Consider the following 21,894-nt stretch of genomic DNA (forward strand, 5'->3'; position numbering starts at 1 on the left):
CTTCCAGTGTTGGGGCATTCACAACTTCTGGAGGCAAGCTGTTCCACTGATTAATTGTTCTAACTGTCAGGAAGTTTCTCCTTAGCTCTAGGTTGTTTCTCTCCTTCATTAGTTTCCACCCATTGCTTTCTGACAACCAAAGTCAACGGGGAATCGAGATTCACTTAACAACCGCGTTACCAACTTAACAAATGCAGTGATTCACTTAAGAACTGTGGCAATTATGGTGGTAAAATGGCAAACTTAACAAAATGTTTGTTAGCAACATAAATTTTGGGCTCAATTGTGGTCGTATCTATGATCGGGATAAAACACACAGAAAAATACTGATGAAAGGCAACCGTTCTTCTATTACCCAGCATATGGCCTTGCCACCCTGAGAGGAGGACACAAAACCAAAAACTTATTAGAATAGATTTATTCATCACTATTCTTCCCAAACCTCACAAAGGTTCTTCGACAGGCGAGGCTACTGTCCTCTTTAATTGTTGGGCAATGCTATTTATAGAGTGCAGGAGTTCCTTAAAGTAGCCATCTTCGTCCCCCTCCTTCCGCTCTTCCTCGGCCAGCTCTTCGTATTCCTGGCGCAGGAGGCCGAGGACGTGGTTGAGCGCGGGATCCCTGGTGTATGTGTCCTTACAGGAGGCGAGCAGGACGTGCACCGTCTTGAGCACCTTCTCCCTGCTGTCGTGCTCCGGCGTCCTCAGGAGGTTCGAAATGATGGTGCACCAGCCTTGTTCCACAATGGCGGGCATCAAGTTTACCTGACCGTACTGCTGACTTTTCTCATGAGCTTCGTCCTTGTCGTCAATGTTCTTGAGCAATTGCTGCAACAGAGAGTCCTCAAGTGATTACTTAAGCTGACACACAGTTGTTTTGTTTTTGCATGAAATATACATACTGGTGTGAAGTCTGAAGTCACTTCCCAACCCAGCGGTATCCCGAAGGCGCCAAGCCATGGGAGCCAGGGGAGGAACAGGCGCTCGTGCAACTTCCCCCTCCAGCCAGGCAGAGCGCCACTAACCAACCCAGCAGTATCCCAAAGGTGCCAAGCCACATGAGCACCTGTCCCCCCCCCCTTGCTCCACTGGCTTAGCGCCTTTGGGATACCACTGGATCAGTGATTGGCGCTCTACCCAGCTGGAGAGGGGGGGTTGCTGGGCAGCTGCTCTCTTGGAAGTGGGCTCCCGAAGAGCCTGGCGTGGGGATGGGAGGATGCGGGCACAGCCTCAGGGGCGAACGGCTGTGTTGCACTGTTGCAGCAACACAACACAGCAGCCATGAGGTGACCATACTCGCTGCCTCCTGCAGCCCCAAAATAATAAGCCCCACCCGAGATCTCTTCTTGCTGCAATTTGGCAAAATGATTACTGGAAGGCCTCTCCCATTCATACAAAGGCTGCTCTGGGAAACCCAGCCTATCATAAAAGTACCTATTTATGAAAATGTTACTAGCCAGCCTAATACACTCATTGTAAAGTTGTAGGGGAAGCAAACTGGGGAAGAAACTGACAAAACAAATGAGATGGGGGGCGGGGGGCGGGAATGGGAAGCAGGAAATCAGCCAGATTTACTGAATAACAAAATAAAAATCATAAAAAGGGAAGCAGGAGTCGTCGTCCCCCTCCCCGTCCCTCTGTACATACATGTATTTATGTAAGTATAATTAAAAGCCTAAAAGCCGCTGTGTCAGATTTCAGAAGCTATAGGAAATATGAGTGCCTGAAGCCATTCACTGCCAATAATCAGCAATAGTGTAACGAAAGATAAAAAGCAATTATATCTCTCTAAAGACCAGCTGATGAGAGATGCCTTATAGTTCAGCATCCAATCCTATCCAAAGAGACATTTCAATTTCTTCCCTCTGGACGCTGCTTTAGAGCATTGCATGCCAAAAGAATTAGATACAAATATAGTTTTCCCCCCCATGCCATCACTCTGCTAAACACCTAAATCACACCGCACCGCCTTAAGCCTAAAGATGTTTATCCATGTAGTAGGGCTGTATTATCCTTCCCATCTTCTCATTTTTCCTACTACCTTCTCCAATTGGTATCTATGATTTATCACCTGTTGTTGTATCTTAAGATTAATGATTCTAACTGTGATCTATGATATATGACTTATCACTTTGTTGTTGTATGTACATTGCAAGTTTATGCACCAGAGGCAAATTCCTTGTGTGGCCAATCACATTTGGCCGATAAAGAATTATTCAATTCAATCCAATTTCTATTCTAATCCTCTACAGGAAGTTGGGACCACCCTGTTGAGGATTTCAGAACACAAAAGAATAACAGAGTTGGAAGGTCTTCTAGGGCAGGACACCCTATACCATTTCAGACAAAAAGTTGTCATTGAGCTGATCAACAAGAGTCACTGATATGAGATGGGTGGCCATATAAATTATTTAACTAAATAAAAATGCACAGTGACTATTTTCTCTAGCCAAACAAATTTCTCCAGATACCGTATTTTTCAGAGTATAAGATGCACCTTTTTCCTCAAAAAAGAGGCTGAAAACCTGGGTGCATCTTATACACCGAATATAGCATTTTTTGCCTCCCGAAGCCCCGCCCCTTCACCAAAATGGCTGTGCATACCCTCATGGAGGGTTTCAGAGAGCTCCTGGGGGCTGGGGAGGGCCGTTTTTTGCCCCCCCTCAGCCCCCAGCAGCACTCTAAAAGCCTGCATAAGGCTATGCACGCAATTTTTTTGACAAAAAACGGGCCCATTTTCACAAAAAAGGCAGTTTTTTGCTCATTACCCCCCCCCGAGCACTCTGCAAGCTTCCCCCCCCCAAGGCTATTCATACCTTTTTTTGAAAAAGAAATGGCCACGATTTCGTGAAAAATGGGCCATTTTGGGGAGGTTTGCAGAGTGCAAAAACTTTTTTTTTCCTTTTGGAAAGCTCTTTAACTGATTGATGAGAATTAGATTGATCAAGTGCTGTGCCAGCAAAAACACCTACCTATCTGCTGTACTTCTCTCTCTCTATTTCTCTCTCTATCCCTTTACCTACCAACCAACCTACTCCCTCTCTCTCTATCCCTACCTATCCATTGTATTTCTCTATCTCTTTCTATTTCTCTCTCTCTATCCCTCTACCTACCTACCTACACACTCTCTCTCTCTTTATTTCTCTCTCTTTTTTTTATTTACCTATCTACCTAACTACTCTCTCTCTCCCTCCCTACCTACTGTATTTATCTCTCTTTCTCTCCCTCTCCATCCCTCTATCTACCTACCTACTTTTTTTAAAAAAAATTGCCTCTTCAAAACCTTGGTGCGTCTTATACTCCGAAAAATATGGTAGTTCCTAGTAGCCGAAAGGAAAGAACATTTCCTGGTATAATTTCTCTGCTGGATCTTCTCCACATTTCCATCGTTTACAGCAGTGCTAGATATCTGGAGAATTCTGGGAGTTGAAGTCCACACTTCTTAAAGTTTCTAAAGATTGAGAAAGCCTGATTTACAGCTTATGCACCCTGCTAATTGCATGTTTTCTGGGCGGCTATTCCAGGCTATTCCAAGCCAAAAGAACTGGACCAAAGTCTTGGATGATCTATATTACTGCAAGAGGCACATGTCCACCTGGAGTATCTAACAGGCACCTTTAAAAGAAATAAAGCAACTGTTTTGGACTACAAATTCCACCGTCACTAACATACTCTGGGACTGTGTAGAGCAGGACATCTAACTATATAGTTTGCCTTCATCTATTACCATACACAAAACGCCACCTCAAAAAAACATGCTTTTCTAAGGATTTATATTAATTAGAACTTGCTTATAGTCCAGTCTTTTGGATGTTTTTTTTTCATTCTGCAGCTTCCATGAGGATGGAGAAGCAGCACTACGTATCGGGATGAAGGTAGAATCGTGCATTTCCCCTAAGGGAAATCCTATTCACCATCCCTTTTCCCCCTGCAAGAGTCATCCACCTCCTCTGCTAGATCGGGGCCAATGTCAGAGTAGTAGTAAAAGGGGGAGGGGAGGGTGTTGTCTCTCTCTCCTTCTGCTCCCTAGAAATAATAGGGATGTAGCCAAGATGCTTGATTTTTGTCTGCAAAACTCCCACATAGGCCCCGCAAGCCAGCCATCTGGCTACACAGATGAAGTAAAAAGGTTGCTCGCAACATGCAGCAGCCAGATACACAACACAATGGGGGCGGGCATTCTCTAAATAATAACAATAATTTAAAAAAATACAATGCCTTTGCTTCACTGGGCTGCCTCCTGGGTAAATTGCTATATAGGCACTTCATTAATTAGATCCTAATCACAAGCATCTCCTTACTACTATGTTATAATTAAGGAAGGGTGTTTCTCTGGCTTAAGAGAGAGAAGGGAAGTCAAGTCCTCCTGAATTGTATGCTGGGAGCTTGCCCTGCTCATCTCTGTTCTTAAATCCCAGCAGAGAAGCTTGATTGCGATACTTTCCTTGATAGTAATTTGCCTATACTCTCACACATGTTCATGCTGGGCAAGAAGGAACAGCCGGTAGAGAAGGAACTCGGGCCCAAGTTAAAGGATAAACCAGAGGATAAGGCTGTATCTTCACAGCCCCGACAGCTATTCTGACAAGGTTCAAGGCACAGTTGAAAGACACTTATTCAGGTGTTCAGCAAAACTTAGCGACTCCCCTCTTTCCAACGGTGCCCCATTGATGATTGCTGTATGTTAGGTCTTTAGTGGCAACGCAATGATTCCAAACTGGTGACATATTTAACCCCGCCTTCCAGCTCAGCTTGCTCTTCTCCTTCAGATTGGTAGACTTGTGCTAATTATATATAATCTCTCTATATAAAAGCCAAATACCACTCACTCATCATGAAATCTCCAGAACTGTAAAGCCTGCAAACTTGAAATTCGGCATTTGGCTTCTAGGTGCTCGGTAAGGATTTTTCGAAATAACCATCAGATCACCAACATTTCTTACACAGGATTATATTAACATGCATCGATGTTAAGGAGTTAGACGTTCTACTCTCCCTCCCCATCTGAAAGGAACTCTATTCCAACTGCCAGTTGTCTTATATGGGACTAGTGCGTGACTCACCTGGCCTGCTGGCTGGGAGTTTACTCTCCCTCCCCACCTGAAAAGAACTCTGTTCCAACTGCCAGTTCTCTTATATTAACACACTCTGATGCTAAGGAGTTACACATTCTACATTAATTTTCAAGCTTTAAGTGTCAATGTATCAAGCCTGATCATAACTACTCATTAATTTTCAAGCTTTAAGTGTCAATTTATCAAGCCCCATCACATAGTTTCATAGCGAAACACGGATATCCCGCTAGTAATAGATAAGGTATAATGGCCCCTCTTACCTTTTCTACTACTAAGTCGTAGAGAAGGGTCACGGTGCGGATGTACAGTATCTCCATTCCTTTCTCTGTGCAAAGATTCCTGAGTACTTGAAGGCCTCCAAGTTTGAGAAATTGTTGCTGGGCGTAAGGAAAGTGTCGCAGCATCGATGACAAAGCAAAAAGAGCCTAGGAACAAAAACAAACCAACCCGCATCCATCATCATGATTTTTTCATTTCCTGGGTCTCATCATGCATGCCCTTTCTGCACTTCTTTCAGTTCTCATGCCTTGACACACCAATATTTACTTATTTAACAAATACGCCACTACACTCCAGAGGCACAATTTATGTAACCAAGATTTTATTTTTATACCAGTGGTGGGTTCCGGATCCCGTTCCAACCGGTACAGTTGGAATGGGCCCGGTGTCACCCACATGGACACATGCGGCGAAGGTATGCATCATACTTGCCTGAGAAGCTTCCGCAAGCCTCCGCAATGCTCCAGCTGCTCGGTGGAGCATTGTGTAGGCGCCGTACGTGCCATGTGCGTGGGCAGAAGCGCCAAAGGCTTAAAGGACCGGTAAGGGGCTCGGGCAGGCAGATGGGCCCTCCAGAACACCGTACCGGAACGGTACCCGATGCTCTGGGCAGGCTCCGGTATGCCCATACCGGTGAGTACCGCCTGCAACCCACCACTGTTTTATATGATCACCAAAGTGGTTATGGCTTGGGGACAGGACCCTCTATTTCAAGGGAGTGGACAATTATGTTTTATGACGTCTGAACAGAAGTGTCATGAATCCACAGAACAAAAAGGGCCGGGATCCAACTTCTGTGAGCAGAACTGTTTGTTTGCAAGACGGTAACGCCAAAGAAATATGAAGAATGTAATTTTAATCCATCTTTTTGTTTTCTCATCTGTGGCCCCTGAAATGTTGCTCCTGAAGATTCTCCCATTATGTATGTCATGAAACAGTGAGAAAAATAAGGAAAATCAGCTCTGCTTCCTTCAGAGGAAATATTTATTGGAAGGTAGCCCCCAGTGGTGGGTTGCAGACGGTATGCCCCGGTACGGGTGTACTGGAGCCTGCTCGGAGCACCAGGTACCGTTCCGGTACAGTGCTCCGGAGGGCCCGCCCGCCCGCGCTCCTTACCTGTCCTTTAAAGCTTTTGCCACTTCTGCGCATGTGCGGGGCGCGTATAACACCTGCGTGACACTACGACGAGCAGCTGGAGTGTCGCAGAGGCTTGCGGAAGCATCCCTGGCAGCTACAATGCATGCGCGCACTGAGCATGTCCATGTGGACAACGATGGGCCCATTGTAACCATACCGGTTGGAACCGGATCCGGAACCCACCACTGGTAGCCCCTCAAGTGAAAGTTATCTACAGTGTTTCCCTAAAAATAAGATTGGGTCTTAATACCGTGTTTCCCCGAAAATAAGACAGGGTCTTATTTTATTTTGACCCACGAAATATGGCCTTGGTCTTATTATCGGGGGTGGGTGGGGTGGGGGTCTTATTTGCGCCAGCCGAGCGAGTGGCCGGCACTGCTCTGATGTGTCCTGTTACCGCCCTGCGTCGGGTTGGGCTTTCTTTGCAAGGGGGACAATCTAGGGAGTGAGAGAGTTAGGAAGCCTGGGTTGGCGTGGGGCAGTTTCTCCAGTGAAGCATCTGATTCATCCCCAGGGGTGAGCGTTTTGCCTCCTCTCTGCCCCAGCTTGGAAGCTGCAGAGGAAGCCTGCCATGCCCGGCGAGGCGGGGAGAAGAGACAACAAGAGAAGGCAGGTCTCGCTCCACACCTCTCACTTCTCTTCCACCCCACCTGCCAACCCTCTCGCTAAAGAGACGGTGGGGAAGGGAAGCAGCCTGGATTCTGTTAGCATTGGGGCGGGGTGGGAGGAGTTGGGCTGCGACACACGCGTCCTACCCAAGACTTGCAGCTCCATCGTGTTTCTCGCTGTTTTGTCCAGGGAAGCACCCTGTAAAAAAAAAATCTCGCGAGTTCAACTTCCCTGGACAAAACAGCAAGGAACACGACGGAGCTGCAAGTCTCGGGTAGGACGCATGTCTCGCAGCCCAACTCCTCCCACCCCGCCCCAATGCTAACAGAATCTAGGCTGCTTCCTTTCCCCACCATCTTTTTAGCGAGACGGGTGGCAGGTGGGGTGGGGGAGAAGCGAGAGGTGTGGAGCGAGATGTGCTCCTCTTGCTGTCACTTCTCCCTCCCCTCCACGGGCATAGCAGGCTTCCTCTGCAGCTTCCAAGCCAGGGCAGAGAGATGACGAAGGGTGAAACGTTCACCCCTGGGGATGAATCAGATGCTTCACTGGAGAAACGGACACACGCCAGCCCAGGCTTCCTAAATCTCTTGCTCCCCAGATTGTCCGCCTTGCAAAGAAAGCCCAACCCGATGCAAACGCCGCCTCCAGCCACCTCTTCATCCTGGTGAAACTACGTTTTTGAAAGAATGATCTGCGGGGGGGGATTTCCTGAACATTGGCAGTGGCGTCTCCTCACAGGGCTTCTCCCGATGTCCCAGGTGCGAAGCAACATCCCATAAAGGAAGGCATGGAAATCCATACAACTGGGGATGTCAGAAGAAGCCTTGTGAGAAGACGCTGCTGCCAACGTGCAGAAAATCTCCTCCCCCTCCCGCTTCAGATAGTCTTGTGGGCTGGCCGGAGAAGTCTTCAATGAACTTCGCTCTGTCTGTGCCTCTGCAGGCAGCAGTGTCGGCAGCATCTCCTTGCAGGTCTCATTCTTCCTTCTCTTTGGCCGATTCTCATATATTTTCAAGCAAAACACTGCCAAGGGAGGGAAGTATCTCTTCTCCCTTCCTTGCCAAACTTTGAGTGTAGATGTAACATTTCACAAAGCTCCTTAATCCGCGGCTGTTGGCTCCCTCGCTTTGTGTTTTTTATACACATACCGACATACCCACCCTTCCTGGGAATGCCATTTCCCACTCCCAAGATTCCATTTCCAAGGAAAGAAGAGCGCTGGGGCCGCACTGGACTTTCCCCCCTGCCCTGACTCCTGTCAGCCTCAACTTTGCTCCTGAAACCCTGCGGGCCACTTCTCTGCTTGAGCTCAGCCGAAGGGGGGGCTGAGGGCAAGGGCGAGATGAAGCTGATTGCTTCCCCTTTGCCTCCTCTCCCAAAAGCAGTCTCGGGCGCAGCCACTTTTGCAGCAGGAGACTCAAGCCGGCCTTCCGAAAGGAACTGTAGCAGCAGCTGTCCACAATTTTTTTACCCTTATTTTGTCCCGATCCACGTGGCTCACTGGGCCACGTGGGTCGGGACAAAATAATGATTTAAAAATTGTGGATAGCTGCTGCTACAGTACCCTTCGGAAGGCCAGGGCGAGGAGCGTGGGGTGCATTATTGGCCTCCTGCTGCTTTTGTGGCCGTAATCGATGGCAAAGGCAGCCGCACTTGCCGGAGGCCACGGCCTGAGCAGCACCCACAAATCAGCTGTTTTTTGAACGGCAGCCGGATCGGCTCAACTGATCCGATTAAGGAGCCGAGAAGCGCTGAGGTGACTAGGGAAGGGAAGGGCTTCCTCCTTTACTTGCCATGGCACCCTTTCACTAGGGCTTATTTTCGGGGGAGGGCGTATATTTACACCCACCTCAAAAACCAGGCAAAAACCAGGCCTGGGCTTATTAGCAGGACATGTCGTATTTTCGGGGAAACACGGTATTATTTTTTTCTCCAAAAGATTTATTAGGGCTTATTTTCTGGTTAGGTCTTATTTTGGGGGAAACAGGGTCAATGCTGCTGGAAACAATCTACTGTGCCTATTCATGCCATTTATCAGTTGATTATCACGGCATTATCACTTTACATCACGGGTGTCAAACTCGGGGTGTCACGTGACATATTGTGACATTTCTCTCCTTTGTAGAGCTGAGGTGGGCGTGGTTTATGCATGATGCAGCCGCCAGTTTGACACCCCTGCTTTAGACCCACCAAACCTGTTACAACATGTGTAAACCCCACCCAGAAATAAACACAGCTAATGAGAGAGTTTAGGTGCTTATTTCATTATGTATATAACCCATTACTATACCGATACAATTCATTCCCTATAGTTATTAGAGCTATCAGATTAACGAGACTGTGCCCATAAATTTCCATCTAATTGCTTATTTCTAGCTCTTTAGCCTTTGAAGTTGTTGTGATTCATTTCTATACTGCTTTATTTTATACCACATGATTATACTAATATAGTTTCAATATTAATATGAAATATAGTTCACCTGCAGATTTTAGTGCTGTAGTAGTTTTACAATTCATGTTAGTTGTTTCCATTTTCATCGTTAGCTATTATTCTCTAGCTTTACTCACATTACATAAATCTCAACTGTACTTACTTTTAGCTTCATAGTCTCAACGCTATAATCTTAATGATACAGGTATTTCAATTGTAGCAACTGTGCTAGTGATTTAATTTGTGGTGAGATGGGTGGCCATATGCATGTGATAAATAAAAAGTGATTTAAATTTTGTTTCTTATAACGGAATAGCTGTAATTCTTGCATGTTACATTTTGCTGGTCCTTGACTGAAATAAAATACTGCTACCAGCACCCAAGTGGAGGCTTTTAATTTGCGCTTTAAGATAAGTATACACAATTCTTGAGGGCAGAATTATGTTGCTCTCGTTATTTCAGTGGTTTCAATTTATTTTCCTCCCGACTGGGAAACCAGCAGAATAATATCTGCACAGAGATCCTCGTTTGCAAGACCCCAGGGAGAGAGAGGTCTCGGGGAAAGGCAACAGATTGCATCCATGGGGAATTTGCCACAGAAGTACGAAAGAAACCAACTCTCAGAGTGATCCAAACTCCCAAGCGGAGATGAGCCCTTTCAAGGTTTGATTCCCATCACAGAATTGACTCAAGCTCAAACATCTGGGAATGAAAACAGTAGCAGTGCATGCAGCCCTTTTGCTTGAGTTTAACAATCATCTCATTAATTAGACCTTAGCATTAGTTATTGTGATGGCTTTGACATTCCCCTGTAAGGCACACTAAACAGAATGTCATTAAGATGCCATTATAAAGTGCCGTCTGCAGGGGAAAATCGCACAGATATGGATACATTTCTGGCACGCTAATCACAAAGTCACTGACGCCCCGCAAGTTAAGAGTTGCAGATGTCAGATTTACTGGTTTGTAATTTTTATAATAAGCCAAAGTGTGATTTGTCTGGTTTTCGTTAGCCCTTTGGGTAGAGCAGGTCAAGAAATGGGCATGGCAAAGATTCCAGGAATGCTTTTTATTGTAGTAAAATTGAATAACAGAAATCTTGTAAACCTATCCAAATTCCTCTCTGTCCCATTTTATACTAAAGAAAATCATTTTGAGTTTCTTTCTCTTGCAGACAGATGACGGACATTGCAACCCCTCTTAACAACTCACTCATTTTCTTAACAGCTCTCTCATGCCTTCCCTATGGTCACTTCCAATTCCTTCACAGCCTTTGATTTAGTTGGTAGTGTGAACTTCACCATTATGGTTTGTGAACAACGGTTGAAGAGTTAGCATTATGTTTGAATGCAACCAACCGTGGCTTATTCAACACAACTGCTTGGGTTTGGTTTCACAGCTCACAAGAACCCAGCCTCTCTTTTAGTACATCTTCCTTGTGTGTACTTTGCTCCTTCTCAAGAGTTCAGTTACTCCAATCTATTCCTTCTTGTAATTTAGGTGATGCTTTGGCTTTTATAACAAAGGCATGCTGTCTGTAATGCCACAAGACTTTCCAGCACCACCAGCCTGTGAAAATATGTGAATATGGCTTCATAGAATATAGAACATAAAATATAGAGTTGGAAGGGACCTTGGGGGTCTTAGGGGACTGGAGGCTAAAACATACAATGAACGGTTGCAGGAACTGGGCATGGCTAGTCTAGTGAAGAGATGGACCAGGGGAGACATGATAGCAGTGTTCCAATATTTGAGGGGCTGCCACAGAGAGGAGGGGGGTCAAGCTATTTTCCAAAGCACCTGAAGGCCAGACAAGGAATAATGGATGGAAACTGAACAAGGAGATATTCAACCTAGAAATAAGGAGAAATTTCCTAAGACCAAGAACAATCAACCAATAGAACAGCTTGCCTTCAGACATTGTGGGAGATTAATCAGTGGAAGTTCTCAAGAAGAGACTGGACTGCCATTTGTCAGAAATGGTGTAGGCTTTCCTGCTTGGGTGGTGGTGATGGGGGATATTGGACTGGATGACCTACAAGGTCCCTTCCAACTCTGTTAATCTTCTAGTCCAACCCTCTGCTCAAGCAGGAGGCCCTCTACCATTTCAAATAATTATTGTCCAGTCTCTTTTTGGAAGACTCCAGTGATGGAGAACCCACAACTTCTGAAGGCAAGTTGTTCTATTGTTGATTGATCTCACTGTTAGGAAATTTCTCCTTAGTTCTAAGTTGCTTCTCTCCTTGGTTAGTTTCTATCCATTGTTTCTCGTCTTGCTTTTTGTTGCTTTGGAAAATAGGTTGACCCTCCCTCGTCTTTGTAGAAGCCCCTCAAATATTGGAATACTGCAATTTTCACAGTGCCTGAATAGGGATGAGCAGGTATCTCTTTCTTAAGGCTAATGCAAACACCTTCTGCTAGTGCCAATCCTCCTATTCAGAAAAGCGCTGGAAAAGAAATCAATGTATTTATACATCAAATACATTATGCAAAAGCTGGATTTGGAAATATCATCTCTCTCATCTGCTTTGTTAGCCTGACCTGGCTGAAATGGAAAGCATTAAAGGCAGTCTATGCATCACCTCAGATTCTGCCCAGAAGCTATACAAAAGTTTGACGTATTTATAAAAAACTGTAATGGTTAGAGCCACCTTCGGCTATCCTGCAATGGGAGCTGGGACACATTAAAAAAGAGGGGTGGCGAGAAATAAGTTTTAATGGGATTGTCTTTAATTATCTGTGAAATTACCATACACACACACACACGACCAAAATCACCAAGTGAGGCCCTCTTTCTATCTTTCATTTCATTCATATGCAGGAGTCTCATTTATGGAAAAAAGCAGCAAGAAACAGGACTGGAGAGGTGCTTGTAGCTAGAGGGATATAAGTAGCAGCATTTAAACCCTGGTTATGAGACATGTTTAACAAACCACAATATGCCAGGCCACAGCCAAATAATAGACCAATTGGGACTTCTCCAGAACACCCAATGGTGCAACAGCTTCCTTATCCAGACCCGGTGTTGCTCGAGTTACCAGGGTGGTTACAAATTCTCCTTAGTGCTAACAATTATAGTAGTAATGAGAGGGCTGTCAATACCGAAAAGCATTCCTGGAATCTTTGCCATGCCCATTTCTTGACCCGATCTACCTAAAGGGCTAACAAAATCAGACAAATCACACTTTGGCTTATTATAAAAATTACAATCCAGTAAATCTGACATCTGCCACTCTTAACTTTCGGGGCATCAGTGACTCTGTGATTAGTGTGCCAGAAATGTATCCATATCTGTGGCGCAGAGGTTAGAATGCAGGATTGCGGGCTGCCTACAGCCTGGAGTTTGATCCTGACTGGTTCAAAGTTGACTCAGCCTTCCATCTTTCCGAGGTCAGTAAAATGAGGATCCAGATTGTTGGGGGCAATATGCTGACATTTGTAAACTACTCAGAGACTGCTGTAAAGCAGACTTCCCCAACTTTTCCCGGTTGGCGGCCCAGAGCGGGGGGAGGGAGGGGGAAGAGGGGATGGTTTTGTGGGAAGGGGCAGGTCCATATGTGCACGAGCACCCGCTGCTCGCGTGAGTGGGGCTAAGAGTGCCCATGACGCTCATGTGAGTGGGGCCATAAGCATCCACGACTTTCGTGCGAGTGGGGCTGTGCACATGCGCATATGCGCACTAGCAGCCACTTACACAGCCCAGTTGTGAATTGGCCCTGGCCCGGTAATGGGCCGTGGCCCACAGGTTGAGGATCCCTGCTGTAAAGTTCTATGGGACGGTATATAAGTCTAAGCGCTATTGCTATTGCTAAGCACAGAGCCTGTTTGCTCAAGGGTGATCCATAAAATCACTGGGAAGCAAGACAAGATAACCTTCTAACACACACACACACACACACACACACACACACACAATTGACGACTGGCCCACTTGAAGCCAAGTGAGCAATGAGCAGATGAAAGGAGACAAATTCTCCAGCCCACCTTTCTTCCCTCTAGCACAAAGGCTGAACATTTTGTAAGATTACCAGTTTGCTCAGCAAAGCGCCCAGGACCGTGCCGTAAACATTTTCTGCTAAGCGCAGAGTTCTCTAATGATCTGCCTTTCGTAAGGAAGGAATTCTCGCTCAGGAAGCATTTTGCTCGCGCACAAACATAGCCATCCATCTCGTTCCTTTTCCTGAGGTGCACAAACATCCCCGAGAAACTCCGAGCTTCAAACACGGCTTAAGGCAAAGATATTCAGAGGCAGCCTTGTTAAAAGGTTGACAGCATGATCCTGATTAGAGCAGGCCACATGGCTTTACGAACTCGCATAAAAGCAGTGACCTATTTATCAGACTAGGATCTGTAGGAGACCTTGAAGCACTCGTAGCCAAAAAGAATGGCAAAGCTGCGCACTGAGGAAGAATCACTGGAACATGTAGGCCAGGCGGTGAGCGGACAACTGACGAGCCAATAAGGCCCCAACTTCTATCCCAATCAATCAGCCAGGAGCCTTTTCCAGGTCTTCGCTCCTGGGGAGAACTTCAAATCTTGGGTCACTGCCACAGGTAGGAAGCAAGTGTCTCAGCCACTCATCTACTTCTGTTTTTGTTAAGGTGTGGATATTCAGACTCGTCATTAGGATGTTAGACAGTCTGCCCTACCATTCTATAGACCAGATTCAGGGAACTTTAGGAGAATTTTGGGCTACAATACAATTCCCCAAGCCAATCCTAGGGTAAACAAAGCCACAACTGGTGCAGAAATAGTTCAGACATTATATATTCTTCACCATCATTCCAGGAAAATGGGGCTAATCCGGAAGGGCAACAGACCAGGAATGTTGGGACAGTCATAAGGCATTTGTCTTTATCATCACAGACTTGTTTTTCAACCCTACATTTTTGAATCTTTATTATTCTAATACATATAATCCTCGACTCATGACTGTAATTGACCCTGGAATTACAATCATAAGTCGTTGCTGCTGTAACTTAGAATATTGTATTGTATAGAATAGAATAACAGAGTTGGAAGGGACCTTGGAGGTCTTCTAGTCCAACCTCCTGCCTAGGCAGGAAACCTATACCGTTCCAGACAAATGGCTATCCAACATCTTCTTAAAGACTTCCAGTGTTGGGGCATTCACAACTTCTGGAGGCAAACTGATTAATTGTTCTAACTGTCAGTAAGTTTCTCCTCAGTTCTAAGTTGCTTCTCTCCTTGATTAGTTTCCACCCATTGCTTCTTGTTCTACCCTCAGGTGCCCTGGAGAATAGTTTGCCTCCCTCTTCTTTGTGGCAACCCCTGAGATATTGGAACACTGCTATCATGTCTCCCCTAGTCCTTTTCATTGAAACATTGTGCAACTAGATTCAAAGTTACAACCATGTCATTCTGATGGTGGTTAAGCAAACGCCACACCGTTAAATAAAAGTGGCACCTATTAAGCAAATCCCTTTTTCCCAATGGGCATTTTTATGCTGCTAACTGGGAAGTTCATGCTGGAAACTGGCAAAAAGAAAAAGAGAAGGAAAAGAAAAAAAATGCAAATTGTAATTACACGATCATAGTATGCTGCAAATGGCCATAAAGGTGAGTCAGTCACTAAATGCCCAAAATGTGATCACATCATGTGTGTTTGTGTGTGTGTGTGTGTGTGTTTGTGTGTCTCGTAACCCTGAAAACAGATTGTTCTCTCATCTTTGCCATACACATAGGGTTGCCTCCCAGACTTTTCCCATGTCATTCAGACCCCACCCCATCTTCCTCTCGGTGCATGAAGTAGTCAGCACACAGTCATGATTTCCCCGATTCTACTTCAGGGCCAGGTAACTGGGTGACTTTCAAACGTTCAGCACAACCGAATTCACAATTCCTGTGCTTCGCAGCAGAGTTGAACCGGCTCTGCTGCCCAACGATGTGTGAATCCATAGGCGCAGGGCCAGTCCGGAAGCATTGCAAAGGCACAATGGCTAAATGTCAGTCGGAAGAACGGGGAGGAGGGGTTGGGGAGTGTGCCTTTCAGCAATATCTGTGTTAGCTTCCATTCTTCGATGAAGCACTGGAGACCTTCCCACTGGGCAGACTGGGTCTTTCTAATCTCTCATGATGATTTTTGAGGAAACCTAATACCCTTTAGTGGGACGCAGTGGCTCGGTGGCTAAGACGCTGAGCTTGTCGATCAGAAAGGTCGGCAGTTCGGCGGTTCGAATCGCTAGCACCCCGTAATGGAGTGAGCTCCGGTTACTTGTCTCAGCTTCTGCCAACCTAGCAGTTTGAAAGCATGTAAAAATGCAAGTAGAAAAACAGGAACCACCTTTGGTGGGAAGGTAACAGCATTCCGTGCGCCTTTGGCATTCAGTCATGCCAGCCACATGACCACGGAAACGTCTTCAGACAGCGCTGGCTCTTTGGCTTTGAAACAGAGATGAGCACCGCCCCCTAGAGTTGGGAATGACTAGCACATATGTTTGAGGGGAACCTTTACCTTTACTTTTAATTCCCCTTAATGCAAAACTTCAATCTGCTCAATAAAAGACACTGTTTTCTATTTATTCATTTCCTCCTGGATACACGATTTCTTTTTTTTTTTTTCTTCACTGAGATGACTTGTTGTACAGGTAATCCTGGACCAATGACCACAAGCGAGCCCAAGATTTCGGTTGTTAAATGACACATTTGTTAAGTCGGTGTTGCCCCATTTTATGACTTTTCTTGCCTCAGTGATTAAGTGAATCGCCGCAGTTGATAAGTTAGTAACCCGGTGGTTAAGTGAATCCGGCTTCCCCATTGACTTCGCCCGTCAGAACGCCTCAAAAGAGGGATCACGTAACTCTGGGACACTGCAACTGTCATAAATATGAACTGGTTGCCAAGTGTCTGAATTTTAACCACGTGACCATGGGGAGGCCGCAAAGGTAGCAAATGTGAAAAACGGTCGTAAGTCACTTTTTTCCACTGCTGCTGTAACTTGGAACGGTCACTCAATGAACTGTTGTACGTTGAGGGCTACCTGTACCTTATTATGGCAGGTTGGGACCTTCCCAAATCAAAAGAGAATTGAGGGAAAGGATGGGCCGTGCTAGGATTTTTACATGCGTTGAAAAACCGATTTGTTCAAGGCAATCATTACCCAGCTTAATTTCCTTCAATCCACTCCATCCTTACAGCATTAAGATGAGAAGCACAGCTTTCTCTTCATAAGATTAGCAGTGCTGTATTCTGGCTCCCCCTCTCCTCAATACTGATATGAATTCAATTGTCATCGCCTCAACTCAAAACCGAATTTCATCCTCGTAAAGTGAATAATAGAGAATTAGCACCGCTTCTTTATTCTCTTTAACTCAGGCTGGTCTTCAGACGTCATCCCTGGGGCCTTTTCAAAGGGATTTAGAGGCTATAAACATTCGTGGCAGATACAAAAAATAATAATAACAATACAGGTCTGGTTTCATCCTTCAAAATCCTTGGCATATTATTTTAATCCTCTGGAATCTGGTATGAACAACTAAATCTATTCTAAGGCCATACTTGGAATACTGCATTCAGTTTTGGTCGCCACGATGTAGAAAAGATGTGGAGACTCCACATGAGTGCAGAGAAGAGCAACAAAGATGATTAGGGGACTGGAGACTAAAACATATGAAGAAGGGTTGCAGGAACTGGGTATATCCAGTTTAATGAAAAGAAGGACTAGGGGAGACATGATAGCAGTGTTCCAATATCTCAGGGGCTGCCACAAAGAAGAAGGAGTCAAACTATTTTCCAAGGCACCTGAGGTAGAACAAGAAGCAATGGGTAGAAACTAATCAAAGAGAGAAGCAACTTAGAACTGAGGAGAAATTTCCTGACAGTTAGAACAATGTTGGATAGTAATTTGTCTGGAACGGTATAGGGTTTCTAGGCAGGGGGTTGGACTAGAAGACCTCCTTCCAACTCTGCTATTGTATTGTATTGTATTCCTGATAACCGCACTAAAGCCATATTGGTCTTCTTTCCTATTGAAGGGGGCAAATATCTATCAATTGCCACAAAACTTTTTAAAGTCAAATCCATCACTCAGATATTATACAGATTTCAGATAACTTAAAATCCTCCAATCCAGGCGCCTAAGCCTATATTCTGTGTACCTGCTGCATTTTCAGAAGGGCAATCTTCTTAGAAGCTGGGGTGATCCCACTGGAGTCTACAATCCCTTTATGTCAGTTCTATTTTGGGTTCTACCTTCACTTTTCCAGCAGTTCCCTAGCTTCTACAACCTATACTGGTAGTCCTCGGCTTATGACCACAATTGAGTCCAACATTTCTGCAGCTAAGTGAGACATTTGTTAAGCGAATTTTGTCCCGTTTTACAACCTTTCTTGCCACGGTTGTTAAGCAAATCACTACAGTTGTTCAGTTAGCAACACAACTGTTAAGTGCATCTGGCTCCCCCATTTACTCTGCTGTCAGAGGGTTGCACAAAATTATCACATGACCTTGGGATACTACAACTTCATAAATATGAGCCCGTTGCCAAGCATCTGAATTTTGATTACTTGACCATGGGGATGCTACAAAGGTCGCAAGTGCGAAAAACAGTCATAAGTCACTTTTTTCAGTGCTGTTGCAACTTCGAACGGTCACTAAATGAACTGTTATTAAGTTGAGGACTACCCTGTACTGACAATCTTCTTTTTCTTGGAAAACTAGAACCTATATATATAAAAGTGAAATACCACACATGCATCATAATGAAATCTCCAGAACCGTAAAGCCTACAAACTTGAAATTTGGCACGTTATGTTCCTCTTGGCTTCTATGTGCTCTTTAAGAAAGGATTTTTCGAAATGAACATCAGATCAATAGTATTTCTTATTATTAACATGCTCTGATGGAGTTAGTGGAGTTGAGACGTTCTATTCCCCCTCCCAACCTGGAAAGAACTCTGTTCCAATTGCCACTTGGGCGTGGGCGTGGCCAGCATGTGACTCATCCAGCCTGCAGGCTGGGAGTTTAGGCATTCTACTCCCCCTCCCCACCTGAAAAATGCTCTGATGGTAAGGAGTTAGTCTGAGGGAGAGAAGGGGATAGGAGAGGCCTCTGTGAGGCAAGCCTGAGGGAGAGAAGGAGATAGGAGAGGTTCAATGAGGCCAGCTTGAGGGAGAGAAGGGGGATATGAAAGGAGAGGATTCTATGGGGCAAGCCTGAGGGAGAGAAGGGGAGAGGAGAGGCCAATTGTAACTTCTCATTCATTTTCCAGCTGTGTCGATATATCAAGCCCGATCACATAGTTTCATAGCAGAGCACAGGTATTCAGCTAGTCCAGAATAAGTGCAGCTTCTTGTGCAAGCTCTGCTGGCTGTGAGCCCAACGTGACTCAATGCCATCCTTTGGCAGATGTACCTACTCTCCAGGTAGTTTAGGGTGACCTAGTAGCCTGAATATAAACAGGAAATATCAGCAAACGATGTATTTACAATTGTATAATATACGGTATGATTCTTTCTCTGGCTTGCACTAATGCCTCACTCTTCACCGTATCAGAGGGAAAGCATAACAGTATCTCCTTTCTGAATGAAATTGTCCCTGTGACTTGGAGGAACCTGAGCCTCTAGACTACAAGTTTCTTTGCTGCTTCTTTGATCCCACATGGGTCCTTTTTGTTGCAAAATATGCCCTAACTCCACCTCCATCCTAAGCAAAATGCCATTTATCTGGGAGTGACTTTGCTTCTTATTATCAGACCAGATTAGCATAGAGAATCAGGCAGGATACAGATTTAATAAATCATTATCCTCATCTCCAGAAGAGTCTCACAAAATCCTTACACAGTTGCCACTGCTTTACACAAGAAAAATGTATTAAATGTTAGGATTTTATAACTAGGTAAAATGCATTTCTAATGTCATGTTATGTCTTTCTGTTGCATGCAACCTTGGGCACCGATTGTGATAAAGTTATGAATAAACAGAGATTGCAATCAACCAGCCTCTTTTTTTGTCTAATATAGATTGTAAGTGTGCTCTGCGGAGGTGGCTAGAATGTAAACCAAAGAAAACAAATACATTTTTAAAATGTGCACCCCGCACAGGAGCAAAAGAGGGTTTAATAAGGATTGCCTAAGATCAAAGCCATTGCACCCTAGTCCCTTGGTGCCATACCAGCAACTAAAGCCCTTCACGAAGAATTGTTTTCCAAATTAAGTGAGATGATCAAGTGTCAAGATGTTTCGGTGATTATCACAGAAAGAAGATTTCGACCTTCAAAGCTGTTCGGTGACATGGCTATCAGATCTGGGCTGCAAAATTCAGGTGACCACGAGACAGAAGCAAAGAAAGTTGTTGTTGTTGTTGTTGTTGTTTCTGTTGACATCTACTGACCATCCAGCCCAGATCTGCTAGCATTAATGAGCAAAGGGGTATGGCCTTTGCTGATTAATGCTAGCACCTTTAAAGGCTAAGAGTGATCTAAAATTAAATTATAATAATCTAATCTTACCACTTTTTGCCCAGCTGTCCTCATGGTTCCACCTTGGATATTTACATTCCTGCACAGAAGGCTATAAACATTCTAGTAAAATATTCAATTCTACATGTCCTCCACCACCCCCGCCCCCCGGTACCTTTTTCTTTACTGCGAAGGACTGATCTGTGGCCAAAATAACCAGCAATTTTTGTAAAGCACCTCCTTGAATTGCTGCAACTTGCACTCTGGGGTTGCTGGGAAGAGAGAAAATAAAAACTCATTACAGTCAAAAGCACCTCAGCATCCTTTAAACCTTACTGCAATTTGGATTCCATACAAAATAATTGTGTCAGGGTAAGTATTTTTTTTTTAAGCAAAACAATACATTGCAAAGCTGAAAATGAATATATGAAGCCCTGGAGAGAGAACCTACTGCAAAACAGCATGTACTGGATGTTGGTTTAGCTTCACAAGTCGCCATCTGCTGGAGCAATTTGACAAGATGAGGCAACACAATGTCATTTGATGTGCAAGCTACGGATACGCTAAGTAATCCCTGCACAAATTGTTCTGTGCCCAACGCAGTTGCTTTTCGATGGCTGATGACTGAATCAAAACAGATAATCTTGGTCCAGATAGGGAATAAAATAGGATAGTTTGGTTCTGAATAGGCCTCAAATTGCTATTTTCTTCCTGCCAGTTTTTTACTTCTACTTTACTATTTTGCTTTTGGGGAAGAAAAAGTCAATGATGAAACAGATAAGGGTGAGGCACGAGAGAGAAGGTTCTGGGAAGACAGGATTGGGACCCTTCCCCCCCCCTCCCCGGCAAGCCCCACATCCTTAGCAGCTTCCTCGGGCTGCTGAGATAAGCCTTCTTGGGAGCTACCAAGCACCGGGGGTGGGGGGGGGAGAGGGGGAGGCATATGCTCTTTGTTTTACACATTCCCTAAAATTCTTTGGAGGTTTGGCTTTGGCTAGTTTGTGTCCTATGGTCAGGAGCACAAAATGACTTACATAAAGATCAGGAGTGGGTTCCGGCAGACACTCCTGCCGGTTTGCTTGTGAGCTTGCTGTGCGTGCACGCGCAGTGCAATAAAAATTGTTCTAGGCATGCGCAAAAGCAAAAAACAAGATGGCGCCACCTATGGCGCCACCCAGAGAACCAGTTCAGGGGCATGGCAGGCCTGGTTCACTGCCGGTTTCAAAGTCCCAGGCCACCGAAGCACTACCGGTTCAGCTGAACCAGTAGGAACCCACCACTGATAAGGATCCCTCTTCATTTTATCCTTCCAGTGATAACCGTATAAAGGTAGTTGGCCTAAAAGAAAGAGATTAACTCAGTGTCACCCAGAAGGGCATTGTGGGAGATGATCTTCAGATCGAGATAGTTCCAATACTAAGGAAGATGATCAGGTATGGAAATGTTTAGATGAACGTTATAAAAGGAAGACGTCAAGACATCAAGAGGAAGACTAAGCTGGTCAACAATAGGGTTATAGAATTTGAGCTGCAAAGCTCTACATAACCATGGCATGGCAACAATTTTCTTTCTGCTAGTTATGGTTCATCCAGAATGGTTCATCAGAACTTCTAGAAGGCAATGTGTGTTTCAGGTTCTAAAAATCTATTTTCCATTCCACGCACATCTCTACAGGAAGGGTATGCACACATCTACTAAAAACAGATTTAACATTTTTACAAACATGTCTAATGTGCATAAATGAAAAGAAAACTTGGCAGGTTTAGCTTGTCCCTTTAATTTTTTAAAAAAGTAATAATGCCTCAATAGGATTTTAGATCTTTTAGGTATGTAGGCATTGTAATGCAAAGAGTCTAGTTTCATCTTCTAGGTCAGAATGGCACAAGATCAAAAATTACATCCCTCTGGACATTATCAGGAGAAATGGCCAGTATAATTTGAGAATTGT

The 21,894-nt window shown here is 44.8% G+C and overlaps 1 protein-coding gene across 2 annotated transcripts in view; it reads right to left on the reverse strand.

Moving 5' to 3' along the window:
* Nucleotides 1-403: 403 nt before the first annotated feature.
* SIL1 (SIL1 nucleotide exchange factor) overlaps nt 404-21,894 on the reverse strand; it is a 44,320-nt gene continuing 22,829 nt past the window's right edge. For both annotated transcript variants that reach the window (XM_081941741.1, XM_081941742.1), the window contains 3 exons: nt 20,122-20,218; nt 5,335-5,499; nt 404-827 (listed from right to left, as the gene is read on the reverse strand). In XM_081941741.1, coding sequence (XP_081797867.1) covers nt 444-827; nt 5,335-5,499; nt 20,122-20,218 — 646 coding nt within the window. In that variant the 3' untranslated portion in view covers nt 404-443. The remainder of the gene's footprint in view (nt 828-5,334; nt 5,500-20,121; nt 20,219-21,894) is intronic.

The sequence above is a fragment of the Natrix helvetica genome, assembly GCF_964273705.1.
Source record: "Natrix helvetica genome assembly, chromosome: 2".
NCBI classification, from domain to species: domain Eukaryota; kingdom Metazoa; phylum Chordata; class Lepidosauria; order Squamata; family Natricidae; genus Natrix; species Natrix helvetica.